This window comes from Amblyomma americanum, chromosome 8, assembly GCF_052857255.1.
Source record: "Amblyomma americanum isolate KBUSLIRL-KWMA chromosome 8, ASM5285725v1, whole genome shotgun sequence".
NCBI classification, from domain to species: Eukaryota; Metazoa; Arthropoda; class Arachnida; order Ixodida; family Ixodidae; genus Amblyomma; species Amblyomma americanum.
Window position 1 is genome coordinate 24,712,510 of NC_135504.1, and position 13,286 is coordinate 24,725,795.

At 52.4% G+C, this 13,286-nt stretch overlaps 1 protein-coding gene across 1 annotated transcript in view; it reads right to left on the reverse strand.

The window, feature by feature from the left end:
- LOC144102231 (protein argonaute-2-like) overlaps positions 1-8,202 on the reverse strand; it is a 52,678-nt gene extending 44,476 nt beyond the window's left edge. Inside the window, exons 1-2 of the mRNA XM_077635541.1 lie at positions 8,139-8,202; positions 3,520-3,911 (exon numbers count right to left, since the gene is read on the reverse strand). Of these exons, the coding sequence (XP_077491667.1) occupies positions 3,520-3,911; positions 8,139-8,193 (447 nt within the window). The 5' untranslated portion in view covers positions 8,194-8,202. The remainder of the gene's footprint in view (positions 1-3,519; positions 3,912-8,138) is intronic.
- Between the last annotated feature and the right edge of the window lie 5,084 nt (positions 8,203-13,286).

Below are 13,286 nucleotides of genomic sequence, written 5' to 3' on the forward strand. Positions count from 1 at the left end.
TCAGGTAGTCTACACTAACGCCACTCTGTACCCGTGGACTCGTAGCCAAAACATCAAGAAAACGGTATCGGTTGTCACAACAAAGGAGGTTTGCCTCATCAGCGGCGCATCCACGAGAGATGGGACGATAATTAAAGCAGAGGAGATAGCCGTAGCTCTAGCGGCAGCCGAGGCTTATCGCACCAACAAATCTCTCACAATCACAACAGATTCCCAAGAAGCGTGCAGACGCTACATGGTAGGAAGAATCAACAAGAAAACACTAAGAATTTTCTTGAAAACGCAGCGAACCAACGAAAAGATCAACATAGGATCTACTGGGTGCCGGGACACGCCGGAATCGAAAGCAATCTGAAGGCGGACAAGCTAGCTCGCGAGCTGACTATCCGAGCTGGTGCGTCAAATGCCTCGGACGGCCCGGAGATGACGGTAGAGCTCACGTACGCAGCTATCCTCAACCTCATCAAAGGCAGAAGACGCAAATACCCCCGCCACATCCTCTGCTAACACAACATGAAGCGACATGTTGGAGAAGACTCCAAACAGGAGCCTTCCACAACCTTCACATTCTACATAAGATGTATCCGGAGCAGTATAGTGATGCATGTCCGTGGTGCGGGGCAACCCCCACGCTGTATCATATCACACGGGAATGCATACACAATGTAGCTTTCCGAGGTAATAAAGAGCGAAGTGTGGAGCAGTGGGAACCGGCTAACCAGCAGCCAGCTCAAGGTCCTAAGAGACCTAGTGAGCCACGCATGCCGGATGGCCAGGTACAGTGGTGCCTTGGACTAGGAGCGCCAACCACGCTCAACCTGGAAGACATCGGCAATCTTCGAGCAAGCAGCAAGACTCCTTTATTACAGCACTAAAGTTTATTCACTCACTCACACACTCGTCGCGATTGGGGCGACAAAATTAGAAACATTTAATCCTCATGAAACAAAACCAGCGCCCGGCGGCGAAGCTCGGCAAAAGGAACTACCGTGGAAATTTCGGCATTCGTGGAGGTCGGAAGGACGCGCCAGCCGCTCATTAACAGCGAAAGATGAGCAACATACGGGACTCTTTCCTTGAAAAGAGAATGTGCAGAAGCATAATTTATAAAAATAAACAGCTACGGCCCAAGGAAACATCAGTTTGCCAGAGTGGATGTTTGGACTCGACGATGGCTCATTTAGCTTGGAGTAAAAGCTTATTTAACGAGTGACTGAAAAAGACAATACACTCACCGCGATGGCTCACTGGTTAGAACGCTCGGATGCTGATCCGGTTTCCCAGGTTCGAACCCGACCACACCGGCTGCGGTTCTTTGGAGAGAGAATACGCTAAGGCGCCCGTTTGCTGTTCGTTTCCAGTACACGTTAAAAATCCCCAGGCGGTCAAAATTGTCCCGTAGCCCTCCACTACGGCACTACTTCACTTCTTTCACCCCCCCTTTGTCCCTTCCCTTATGACGGATTACGGATATCCACCGATATGTGAGACAGGTACTGCGCCATTTCCTCCCCCCCCCACCCCGGAAAAAATTAATGTGGATGAGCCCGATAATAATTAATAATAATAATTGGTTTTGGGGAAAGAATGCGCAGTATGTCTCACATATCGTTGGACACCTGAACCGCGCCGTAATGGAAGAGATAAAGGAGGGAGTGAAAGAAGCAAGGAAGAAAGAGGTGATGTAGTCGAGCGCTCCGGAATAATTTCGACCACCAGGGCACACCCGCCCCGGTGGCTCAGTGGTTAGGGCGCTCGACTACTGATCCGGAGTTCCCGGGTTCGAACCCGGCCGCGGCGGCTGCGTTTTTACGGAGGAAAAACGCTAAGGCGCCCGTGTGCTGTGCGATGTCAATGCACGTTAAAGATCCCCAGGTGGTCGAAATTATTCCGGAGCCCTCCACTACGGCACCTCTTCTTCCTTTCTTCTTTCACTCCCTCCTTTGTCCCTTCCCTTACGGCGTGGTTCAGGTGTCCAAAGATATATGAGACAGATACTGCGCCATTTCCTTTCCCCCAAAACCAATTAATTAATAACACCAGGGTACCTTTAACCTGCACTGACATCGCACAGCACACGGGAGCCTTAGCGTGTTGCCTCCATAAAAACGCAGCCGTCGCGGTTGGGTTCGAACTCGGGATCTCCGGATCAGTAGCCGAGCGCTCTAACCACTGAGCCACCGCGGCGGGTTGGATCAGCCCAGCTAATCCAGAATATACAAAGCGAAAGCGATATTGAGCTCTCCACTGACCCACAGAGTCGGTTGTGCGCCTTTACATTCGTGAAAAAACGGTCTTTGCCAAGTTGTCAACGCCAATGAACTATGAACGCCGTCGGCTCACTTGTTTTGTTTACTTTTCGAGGGAAGGAAATGGCACAGTAATCATCTCGCATATCTCGGCGGACACTCTAACCGCGCCGACAAGGAAGGCATAAAGGAGGGAGGCAAAGAGGAACGCGAAAACAAAATTGAAAGTTGGATTTTGAGGAAAGGCGAGGCGGTGCGCAGCGGCGGAACACTTGTGGCTCGGTGCTACCAGTGGCGCATGCGCAGTAGTGGGTAGAGAGCGAGAGAGAAAAATGGGCCGTGTGTCATCACTGCTCCTCGTGCATGCGCAGCACGGCTCTCCAGGAATCATGCGAAACTGCGCAACCTGCGGCCAGTAAAGCTTTCGCTTTATAAACAAATATTTCATACGCTGGCAACACAACACTCGGCCGCCGGCGTACAAGTACTGAATCCAATGGCTAAACCTGACGACGCACCAATTGCTTGAGCCACCCTTTATCCAGGCCATGACTGAGGCCCTGAACCTCACAGAAGAAACTGTGAACATTGAAAATTGATTGTCAGGGAAAGGAAATGCTGCTGTATCTTTCTCACATATTGGCGGACACATGAAACGCGCCATAAGGGAAGAGAAAAAGGAGGGCGTGAAAGAGGAAAGGAAGAAAGAGGTGCTGTAGTGGAGGGCTCCGGAATAATTTCAGTCACCTGGGGAGCTTTAATGTACACTGACATCGCACCGCACATGGGTGCCTTTGCGCTTCGCCTCCACCGAAATGAAGCAGCGCGGTCGGATTCAAACCACTCATTTATATGCGGTTGTTACGTCGCAAACTTATAACTTATAACCTAACTTATAACTTATAAACTTATAAACGAAGCGGTTTATAACGAAACTAATATAACGAAGAAATTATGATTGCACGTGGAAGCTCGGCCAACAGGGACTATAACGAAGCTACAGTTATAACGAAGTAATTGCCGGAAACCTTCAACTTCGTTGTAAAGAGGTTCAACTGTATTTGGACCGCTGGCATAACTAGCTGCACAGCATGGTTTATAACGATATAATGGATATAACGAACGAATTACGATTCCCCTCGGGAGCTCCTTCAACACTGCATATAACAAAGCAAAAGCCGGGAACGAACTTTCAGCTTCGTTATAACGAGGTTAAACGAGCTACATGGCATGCCTCAAGAAGAAGCCCTTTCCGTGAAACAGTACGCACCTTGATCCTGACATCGTCACCCGGAGTGGCCTGGTCGCCAGCTTCGGAGGTTTGCTGTGTCACCGCAACGGGCGGCGTGCATAGTGGCGACGGTGGTAGGGCAGCTGCTGCCGGCTGACTGCCACTCACGGCGGCTGCTGCGGATGCAGGCCGGGGGTTGCTGGCAGCTACGTTGGCGGAACCCGAGGCGGCGGCGGCCCCGTAGCTGGGACGGGAGGCGCTGGGCTGAGCGCTGGGCTCCGCGGCCGTGGTCGGGCCGCCGCTGACGGCGCGCGGCTGCGGGCTGGCCGCGGCGCCCTGCTGGAGTGCTTGCGCGAACGAAACCCGCGAGGGACCGGCGGGCGACGGAGCAGGAGGGGTGGCTTGGTTGCCACCGCTGGCCGAAGGCACCGCTGCGGGCCGAAAATGCATATTTAACGTCGGCTCTATATATCGGCTGCGTTTGCGATCATAGCGATCGTTACGACACGCATATATACACTGCCGAAAGCAGAATACTGGACAGCCGTCGCCGGAGCTCCGTTGGTAGAGCACCGGACGCGAAATTCAGAGGTCGTGGGTTTCGGATCCCACCGGCGGCATGTGGTTGCATTTCTTCTGCTTTCTAATGAATTATCTTTAAAAAGGTTCGCTTCTTTATGGTGGTTTAAAGTCGCAAAGAGACTATTTAAAAAGTCATTGCCCTATTAAGCCTCCACTGATGAACACCACAAATTATTTAAGAAGGCATCCCCTAAGTTTCTTGGTTTCGGTGACTGTTGGCTTCTGTCATGTCATAACGAGCACCTCTTGTCCCTTCCCTCGTCTGCTCAACGGGAAAAGACAGCTGGTATAGAGTACTTAGTCGATGGTTTGATCGAAAGCCGTCTGGTCAGGTCAGCACAGAGGTCAGCAGAATCAGTCTTCGGTTTACTGACCATGTTAAAGTGCGCAGCTGACTGCAATTAACATATTTGACATGGTCAGTGACCGAAAATGCAGTATAGAGTGGTCGAGAGCATATGTCGCAACAGCCGTCCCAACTCAGACAGCTGTGCAAGCCGATAGTGGCATGCACCGTGACTAAACCCGACCAAACCCGCAGCGACCCCAAACAGCGTCGTAAACCCTTTGCACTGAAGAACTGAGTGCTCGGCCCTAGCTGGCGCACATGGTCTTAATTTTCACACAAACGGGATCAGCCCTCCCCCACAGCAACAAAGAAGCGATAAGCCCCGCCGTATTCAATAAATTTGCGACACACGCGCAAGCTTTCCCTATAGTTCGCTATTTGAGAAGAAAAAAAACAATTTTCAATTTAACTTGGCTAACCCTGGAATACAGCGAAAAGCAAGGACGCTTGATGAGTGTCTCAGGCTCGTCCATGGCAGCGCCTGCATGGACAGCCGTTCTATAGCATATACCCACACGCCCAGGTGGCTTAGACGCACTATCACTGGGGCTTAGACCCCCATCGAATGTTTTTAAGCTCAAAGATGAACCCAAATCTCACCAAATGTCAAAGGCCAAAGATCAGGTGTCAACTAAAGGTCATGGGTCAAGGTCAGGGGTAAAGAGTTCGACCCGTATCTGTACCACGTACGGTCATGCACGGCTGAAGTTGTTGGGCTGAAGGTCGTTCAAGGCTATTCTCCGGCCTATGGGACGACTCCTTTACCAAACGTGGTGAAGCTTTTCGCTTCGTGTTCAACGGCAGTGACTTCTATCATTTCATTCATTTTAGAGCGCAGCTCGCCCGTTCCTGAGTTCCGCGTCGTAGCCGGTGTAACATGCTATCCGACAAGTGACGTGTTACGGAGTGTGACAGGTGACGTGTTGGCAGGGAGCAGCAGAGCGAAGCGCCACCTGCCATCGCGAGAGGAATGGACAGCCGGAAGGCGGCTGCTACGGGACGATTCCGGAGGGTGGCTAGCAACATAACACGACACCTGCCAAGCGGTAGCAGGCGGCATGCGAAGAGCTGCGCTCAACTTTCGGATTACCGTCTGTCGAAATCGGCCTTCAATTTTTTTTTTTTCATTTATATATCGGGTGTAAAGAATACACGTTTCTTGCCACGGATAACGCTTGCTGTCACGGAGAATGTCAGCACATGCTGGTTGCGGGAAACGCGCTTCTCCATTTCCTTTTTTTTCCTCAAAATCGACGGAGTCCAGAACATCGGCAGCGCCAATGCCAATGATCACAATGAAAGCGGCGGTGGCGGTTGAATGACGTCATAGCTGTCACGTGGTTTCTCCTCGGTTCAAGGTCAAACTCTTGTACACGGCGAAGCAGCTACGCAGGGTAGTAGTAAAGCCTTCGCTTCACGTTAAGGGGACGATGAAGTGGCTGCCTGGCCCTAATGAGCAATGATGCAGGGGCTCTCGCATATGTGGCGAAGGCTGCTTGCCACCGGGGGTACCTGTTGCTAAACCGTCGTCATCTTCTTCAGGTGACGCGGCTGTTGAGACGCGCGTCCTTTCTTCCCAACTTTCCTCTCATATATCTTTTAACTCTCCTACTGTCTGCACGTGGCAGCGATTATCTGCACGTGGCAGCGACTGTGCATCAGCTGGAACCAGTGGGCGGGCCTGTTAACTTTTCATCATTCCCTCAGTCAAAACAACAACAGCAATACCGTGCCACTCATCGCGCCACACAGCGGGACGCCAAGCTGTTAATCCGGCTTGATTTAACCCGGCAGCCCCATAGGTTGCACACTCTAACCTTGAAACAAAAGACACGGTGTCGCGATAATTAGCGGTCACAATCCGGAGAAAGAGACATTAGCTGAAAATAAAAAAATTGATTTTTGAGGAAAGAAAATGACGAAGTAAAAATCTCGCACATCTCGGTTTACACCTGAACCACGCCGGAAGGGAAGGGATAAAGGAGGGTGTGAAAGAAGAAATGAAGAAAGAGGTGCCGTAGTGGAGGGCTGCGGAATAATTTCGACCACCTGGGGATCTTTAACGTGCACTCACATAGCGCAGAACACTTTCGCCTTTGCGTTTCGCCTCCATCGAAACGCGGTCCGGTTCGAACCCGTTTCCCCGGATCAGTAGCCGAGCGCACTAACCACTGAGCCACCGCGGCGGGTAATGCGGATAGCCCATGCCAAAAATGCGGCGGAAACAGAGTAAGGACGCTGAAACACGATGCCCGAAAGACGCGGGTTCAATCTCAGCCGCGGAGGTCGAATTTCGATGGAGGCGAAATTCAGAGGCCTGTGTTCTGTGCGATGTCAGCGCACGTTAAAGAACCCCAGGTGGTCGAAATTTCCGAAGCCCTTCTCTACGGCGTCCCTCATAGCCTAAGTCGCTTTATGACGTTAAACCCAAATAAACCATAAAGGAATCGTAAATGCGCTGAAGAGATTGTTGTGCGGAGCTGCAGAGGGATTGCTGTGCACCAAGAAGAACGGGCTAAAACGAGACAGCAGCGCTCGGAAACGTGCCGTGGATCAAGGCACTGACCAAGCGGAAGAGCGTTCCACAGCACCCGCCCCGTGTCAGGTCAGCAGCATGGCCGGAACACACAGGCGCACGGGCGACGCGCGCAGCAGCGCGTGCTCGAGGAGCGTCGAGACGAACAGTGCGCGTGCGCAAGGCGAACGTTCGGCAAGGCATTCACGGCAGGAACGCGCCGCCGGTCACAAATGCGCGGCTCGGCTGGACCCCTTTTTTTATAGGTCCTCTCAGAAAAAAAAAAACGACGTGATCCGAAGCGACGCGATCCTTTGTATTGGGTTATGCGTTTCAGTTAGGTACTTCACATAACCTGTTAGCACTGACGTTCGTAGCATCCCTGGAATTTGGTAATTTTGTTCATTTCGCATACATTCCATCGTATAGCAATGCTACCGTACAACAAGTATTCCCGAGACTGCAGCATTAATGCAAAACGTTGCTTGTGCTAACAAGAGGGACTAATATTAATGATATCGAAAGAGTGCATTGTCCACAACGCAGGTTGGAGCTTGAGCAAGCTGAAGGCGTTGCAATTTCACTAAGAGTGCGGGCTTTGTTCGAACAAAGCAAGGCTCTTCGCAGCCTGAGGGCAGCGCGCCCAATACCGGCGTTGCATATCGCGACATTGTACGAACCACGAGGACGGCAGACGCGCAGTCGCACGCAGTCCAAAGGCCACTTCACATAGGAGCGAAAACACTAGCAATTTGTGCCGCCGCGGCGCACAAAGCCGTTTCGAGACGTCGCGGCGCGTCGAACGGCCAGAGCGAAGAGGTTCAATAAATGTGCAAATTCTTCGCTGCAACGCGCCGCTCTATCGCTCTGCTCGCTCAGTCGCTTGCACGTGAACCAACCTTAACGCGATTAGAAGGCTGCCGAGGTCGCTTCGGCTCAACCGAACCAGGTATTTTTTTTTTTCTCTCAAGTCGCGGTCAATCACGCTCACATAAAAACGATGGTGCATAATAGCGAGAACAAACGGGTAACGAAGCTCGTGCATTTCGTTGAGCTTTCTCGCAAAAATTTAATGCTTTAGAACACAATCATCCTAGCCCACGAGGTTAGGCCTAAAGCGACCGGCAAGTGACGCCAGATGAACAAAGGGATCGAGCACCGAAACGAGACTGCGGCGGAGGCCACAGAACCGAAAGGAAATTCGCTACGCACCTGGAGGTCCAGCAGCTGAGTCGTTTTTCTTGTCTTTGCGCTTTCCTTTCCCCATTTAGATAGCAGGCCACAAACACAAAAGGCAATCACCAGAACGGACGTCGTGACTGCGTGCCGAGCACCTGGAGAAAGGCAAAATGGCTGCGCTGTTTCTCCTTTATAGTGGCCTTTTCCGCTCTGCGATTGGCTCATATGCGACGCCACGAGCTGCACGTGTTCCGCCGTCATTGGCTACGCTTGGAGACGTCATGCGCGTGCCGGCGCTTCTGCCTCCAAGAACGCATAAAGAAAAAAAACTGTATGGAACCAAAGGGAATTGTCGTACGATAACGCTTTACCACTGCTCCTTATGGGAACCCAAGGTCCCGGCGCGTCTCGAACACGCGCGCTGTGGAAGTCGAAGACAAGTAGTGGAGGGTGACTCCGCTTCGAAACCCAATTATTCCTACAAGCTACTTTGCTGAGAGGGTATAGTTCGCAAAATACAGAGGCGCATACCAAGGTCACGGACGTACAAAGTGAGAAAAAGTTACGAGCGCTGTTAGCATTCATTTCCCATTTTGTGCAAGTCCGTGGTTTAAGCTCCGAGATCAACATGACTGAGCCACCGGAATGCGGCAAATAAAAAAACTGTAGCGATTTGTCAACATTTCTGGCTTTTATTTATGCCTATATGTATTTGTTAATGCATCCGTTTAATTCATTTTATTCCCTCGTGCTAGCGTGGTTAAGTCTCGGAGTAAGTAATGTGTTTTACTGCCCACATGTGAGGCGACACTGGTGGTGGTAGTGGTTTTAAAAATAATAGTAAAAAGGAAGGAAAAGATTTTTGCTAGCCCCGGCATCTGCCATCGATACTGAAGCACCTGAGCTGGGGCAGCGGAAATAAAGGACAGCAGGCAGAATGAAGAAATGAAATGAAAGAGGTGAGGGGACAGGAAGAGAGGATAGGGGGAGAAGTAATATGTACAAACTATATACACAATAAGAAATGTGTCCAGGTAGTGCGCGTGATTAGTTCATTTTAGAGGAATTAAATCACACACGCACACAGCACTGTGTTGGTTACAACTGAAGTGGGGCGTCCAGTTATTAATCGTTCAAGGTAGAACTCGCGGAGCGTTCGGTCACTGCGTGTAACTACCTGACTGAGAACAGACGGGACGTCAAGCCCGTTTGTTCGAGGAATGCACAGAGGCTCACCAAAGTTCGCTCACGAGTGCGCGCACTGCCCTGCGGCCACAATAGCGTCTTGATGGAGTCTGGTAGTATGCCCTGCGCCCTATAGGCCACGAGCATATCGCGACGAGCATCGGCGAACGCGGCACAGTGAAGGAGCAGGTGTTCTAGTGTTTCCGCTGCACCGCATCCGTCACACACATCACTCGTCGCGATTCCGTGACGCACCCGTCGTTCACCGGGCCACACGCAGCCAATGCGCGCGCGGTAGTGGTGGTGGTGAAAAACATTTATAAGCAATTAAATTTCTTACAGAAAGGTGATTGGGGTAGGACCCTATTGGCCCTTTCCCCTCACAGTACTAGGTGGAGCCCCTATTCCGGGCCCCATTGGCAAGCAACGCCGCCCGCGTCCGTTGAACCAAGGCCTTTTGGCTCCTCAGGTCTTGACAGCCGAGCAGGGCCGCCTCCCAGTCCTCTCTGGTGGGGTTGGGGTTGGGGGGGATAGATGGGTTAGATTGACACGCCCAAACCATGTGGAAGGTGTCAGACACCTCCCCACAGAACTGGCACGTGCCATCAAAGGATGTATTGAAACGCGCGCGGAGGATCATTGCACGTTGTGACCGTGTAAGTGCGCGACAGCCGGTGACACTGTCGACGCGCTCACCTCCCGCGATGCGTGGGTCGGGGTGCTGCTTTCGGAGATGGTCGTGGATGGCCGCACGCACGTCCTCCAGCGCAAGGGGCAGGTCGCTGGCAGGTAGTTGGTGTGCAGCGGTCGCGAGGTCGTCAGCTTCATCGTTGCCGGCGATGCCGCAGTGACCGGGCACCCACTGTGCACGCACAACACAACCTCTATGCGCGAGGCGCTCGATGCGGAAGCGAATTTCTCGCACTAGTGGGGTACCGCGGCCGTTAGATTGCAGGCGGCTGAGGGCGGCGCGGGAGTCGCACAGCAGAGCTCTCCTGGGCGGCGGAGGGCCGATGGTGAGCAGCAGGTCCAGCCCGAGCCGGATCCCCATCAACTCCGCCGTGGTGGAGGAGTCCAGGAAGGCTGCGTGTTGCTGGCTGTGCAGTCGCAGGGCGGGGATGGTGGCCGCCGCAGCAAGGGAGCAGCTGTCGCGGGCCACTGAGCCGTCGGTGTACACGAGGAGATGGTCCTGGAGCTCCTCGTGTATGACGGCTCTGGCCAGCTGCTGCAAAGCACAGAGGGGTGTGCTCCGCTTTCCCGCAATGCCGACGATCTCTCGCTGTACCTCCGAGGCAGCAGGCCAGGGCGCGCAGAAGCCGTAGGGGGGTTGGGCCTTGGGTCAATTGCTCATACTCGAGCAGCGCCGCGCCCATTCGTGAGCGCGGGTGAGATGCATACACTGCAGCAGCGAGCCGCCGTCCGGTGCGCAGTGAAGCCAGGCGACACTCTGAAAAATTGGTTTTGGGGGAAACGAAACGGTGCAGTATCTGTCTCACATATCCGCGGTCCCCTGAACCGCGCTGTAAGAGAAGGGATATAACAGGGACTAAGCGAATCATCGAAGAAAGACGTGCCGCAGTGGAGGGCTCCGGAATAACTTGGACCAACTGGGGATCTCTAACGTGCACTGACATCGCACAGCACACGGGCGCCAATCTCAGAGTTTAGGTTCTGTCGTTGCGGTGGCCATTGCTCTCAAAGGAGGCCCCGATGCACGATTCGCGGTCACAACCTTAGCACTCGCTCGATAAATAGAAGCCGCCACACTTTTACGTCTCCCTGAGTGCGAGACGACAAAAAAAATCAAGTCGGCGACGCTAGCCCAGGCTTAGCTCAGTCGGAATAACTAATACGCGTCTCGCTGTCGATCTCCGACGCCGGCGTTTGGTGGTATTGTAAGGTTATCGCAGACATCCATGTCTGAGGATATACATTCCCTAAGGTTTCCATGTTGTTGCGATTATAGGATGATAGAGGAAAGTGCACGGGCCTGCCGACGGGCTCCAGCTATGCCTAACCACTGCCGCGTGCAAACAAAGGGCAGTTCAGAGTGCTGTCAGGGAAACTACTGAGAGGAAAATGGTGCGCTGCATCAACTGCGTCCCCAGAAGCGGCGACGGCTGTATCTGCAAAAGATCCTCCTTTTCATCTCTGCTCTATCAATGCCGGAAACAGCTGTGGCGTAGGGCGTTTGGAACACTGTAGTGCTGCGTTTATATCTAGTGTATCGGCGCCCCTTGGATTGTTACGCTGCTCAATCGAGTAACTATATTTATTTCAGACACCTCAGGGGCTGTTTATATCGAAAAACGCCCGTGTGCTGCACAACATGAGTCCTCCTTGAAGAACGCCAACCGATCGAAATTACTGCGTAGCCCTCAATTGCGCTGCCTCTTTTGCACTTCTTTATTTTTCACTTCCTCTTTCGTTCCTTCCCTTACAGCGCGGATAGGCCACGGAGGAGTGTGTTATCTAACCGTTCCCTTTCCCAGCCTACGCTAACTATACCGACACCCTGCCTATTCAGAATAGTATAGCGGGGTTATGCGGCCACAGAAGGAACGATCTCGGAGGCACCGTTTGCCAGGGCCACGGGTCACTTTATCGCTCATGGACATGTGGATGTTCCCTGGTCTGAAACTTTCCTGTTATCCAATATTACGCCGACAGCAACACCGTTTCCGCAAAGGATAGCTCTCCACAAAACTACAGCTGAAAACCCTCAATACACCTGCGATCCACAGAAAAACCAAAAGGGAACAGCGCGGCATTCGAAGCTAAGGATGATAGAAGTGAATCTGAACAGTGTCGCGGCAACTGCGAGACTTTCGAAGAAACGCACAGTTGAAAGTGGCTTACTGTAGGTTTAACCAACCGGGGGACGAGAGACCCCTGGGGAGCGGACGCCCCCACAGAGGCGCCTCGCTCGCACGCGGAGATTACAAATTTTTATCGCGGGCCAAGTTGCATGTATCCCGCTCCTCACCCCGACTTGGACAGGGCGCAAGCCACGACATTCAGACGCCTACTAACAAAGGCCATTCTTAGCCCCTACCGATTATGTTTAATCACCAACGGTGAATAGGACCCTGCATGCCCGCACTGTGGTGACGGGACGCATGCCACACAAGACCATATATTATGGGAATGCGCTAGCAAACCCGCTCCGACGACACTCTTGCCTGCCTCCTCGGCGGAGCAATGGGTCAAGCTCTTCGCCACTTCAAGCAAAACAACGCAGCTGGCCCTCATCACGTGAGCTCATGAAGTCGCCCCCGTCTGCCGGCCACCCTGGGCTCACCGAAGCCCTAACTTATCCCGTCCATTTTGAGGCAATAAAGTTGTAACCACCACCTTATTGTGGCACAACCCTACGGCGGTACCAACGCTTCTATTTTCGAATGGACGCTGGATTGAAAGCGGGTTGTTCCACGGAGAAGTGAGACGATTACTTAATGATAATTGCTTTTTTGGGGGGGAGGGGGAAGGAAATGGCGCATTATCTGTCTCATATAACGTTGGACACCTGAACGGCGCCGTAAGGGAAGGGATAAAGGAGGGAGTGAAAGAAGAAAGGAAAAAAGAGGTGACGTAGTGGTAGGCTCCGGAATAATTTCGACCACCTGCGGATCATTAACGTGCACTGACATCGCATAGCGCACGGGCGCCTTAGCGTTTTTCCTCCGTAAAAACGATTACTTCGCCGTTTCCTTTCTGGTGGTAGTGGTTTTTTATTAAAATAATATAAAAACGAATGAACAGATTTTTGCGAGCCCCGGCATCTGCCATCGATACTGAAGCACCTGAGCTGTGGCGGCGGAAATAATGGATAGCAGGCCGAATTGAAAAATGAAATGAAAGAGGTGAAGGGAGAGGAAGAGAGGATAGGGGAACCGTTTTCTTTCTTCAGAAACATTTTTTCGTAGCGGCATAAGGTCTCAGCACTTTGCGAACTACACGACATTCGAACAGAAGCGGTCTGGAAGGGTGTTGCGG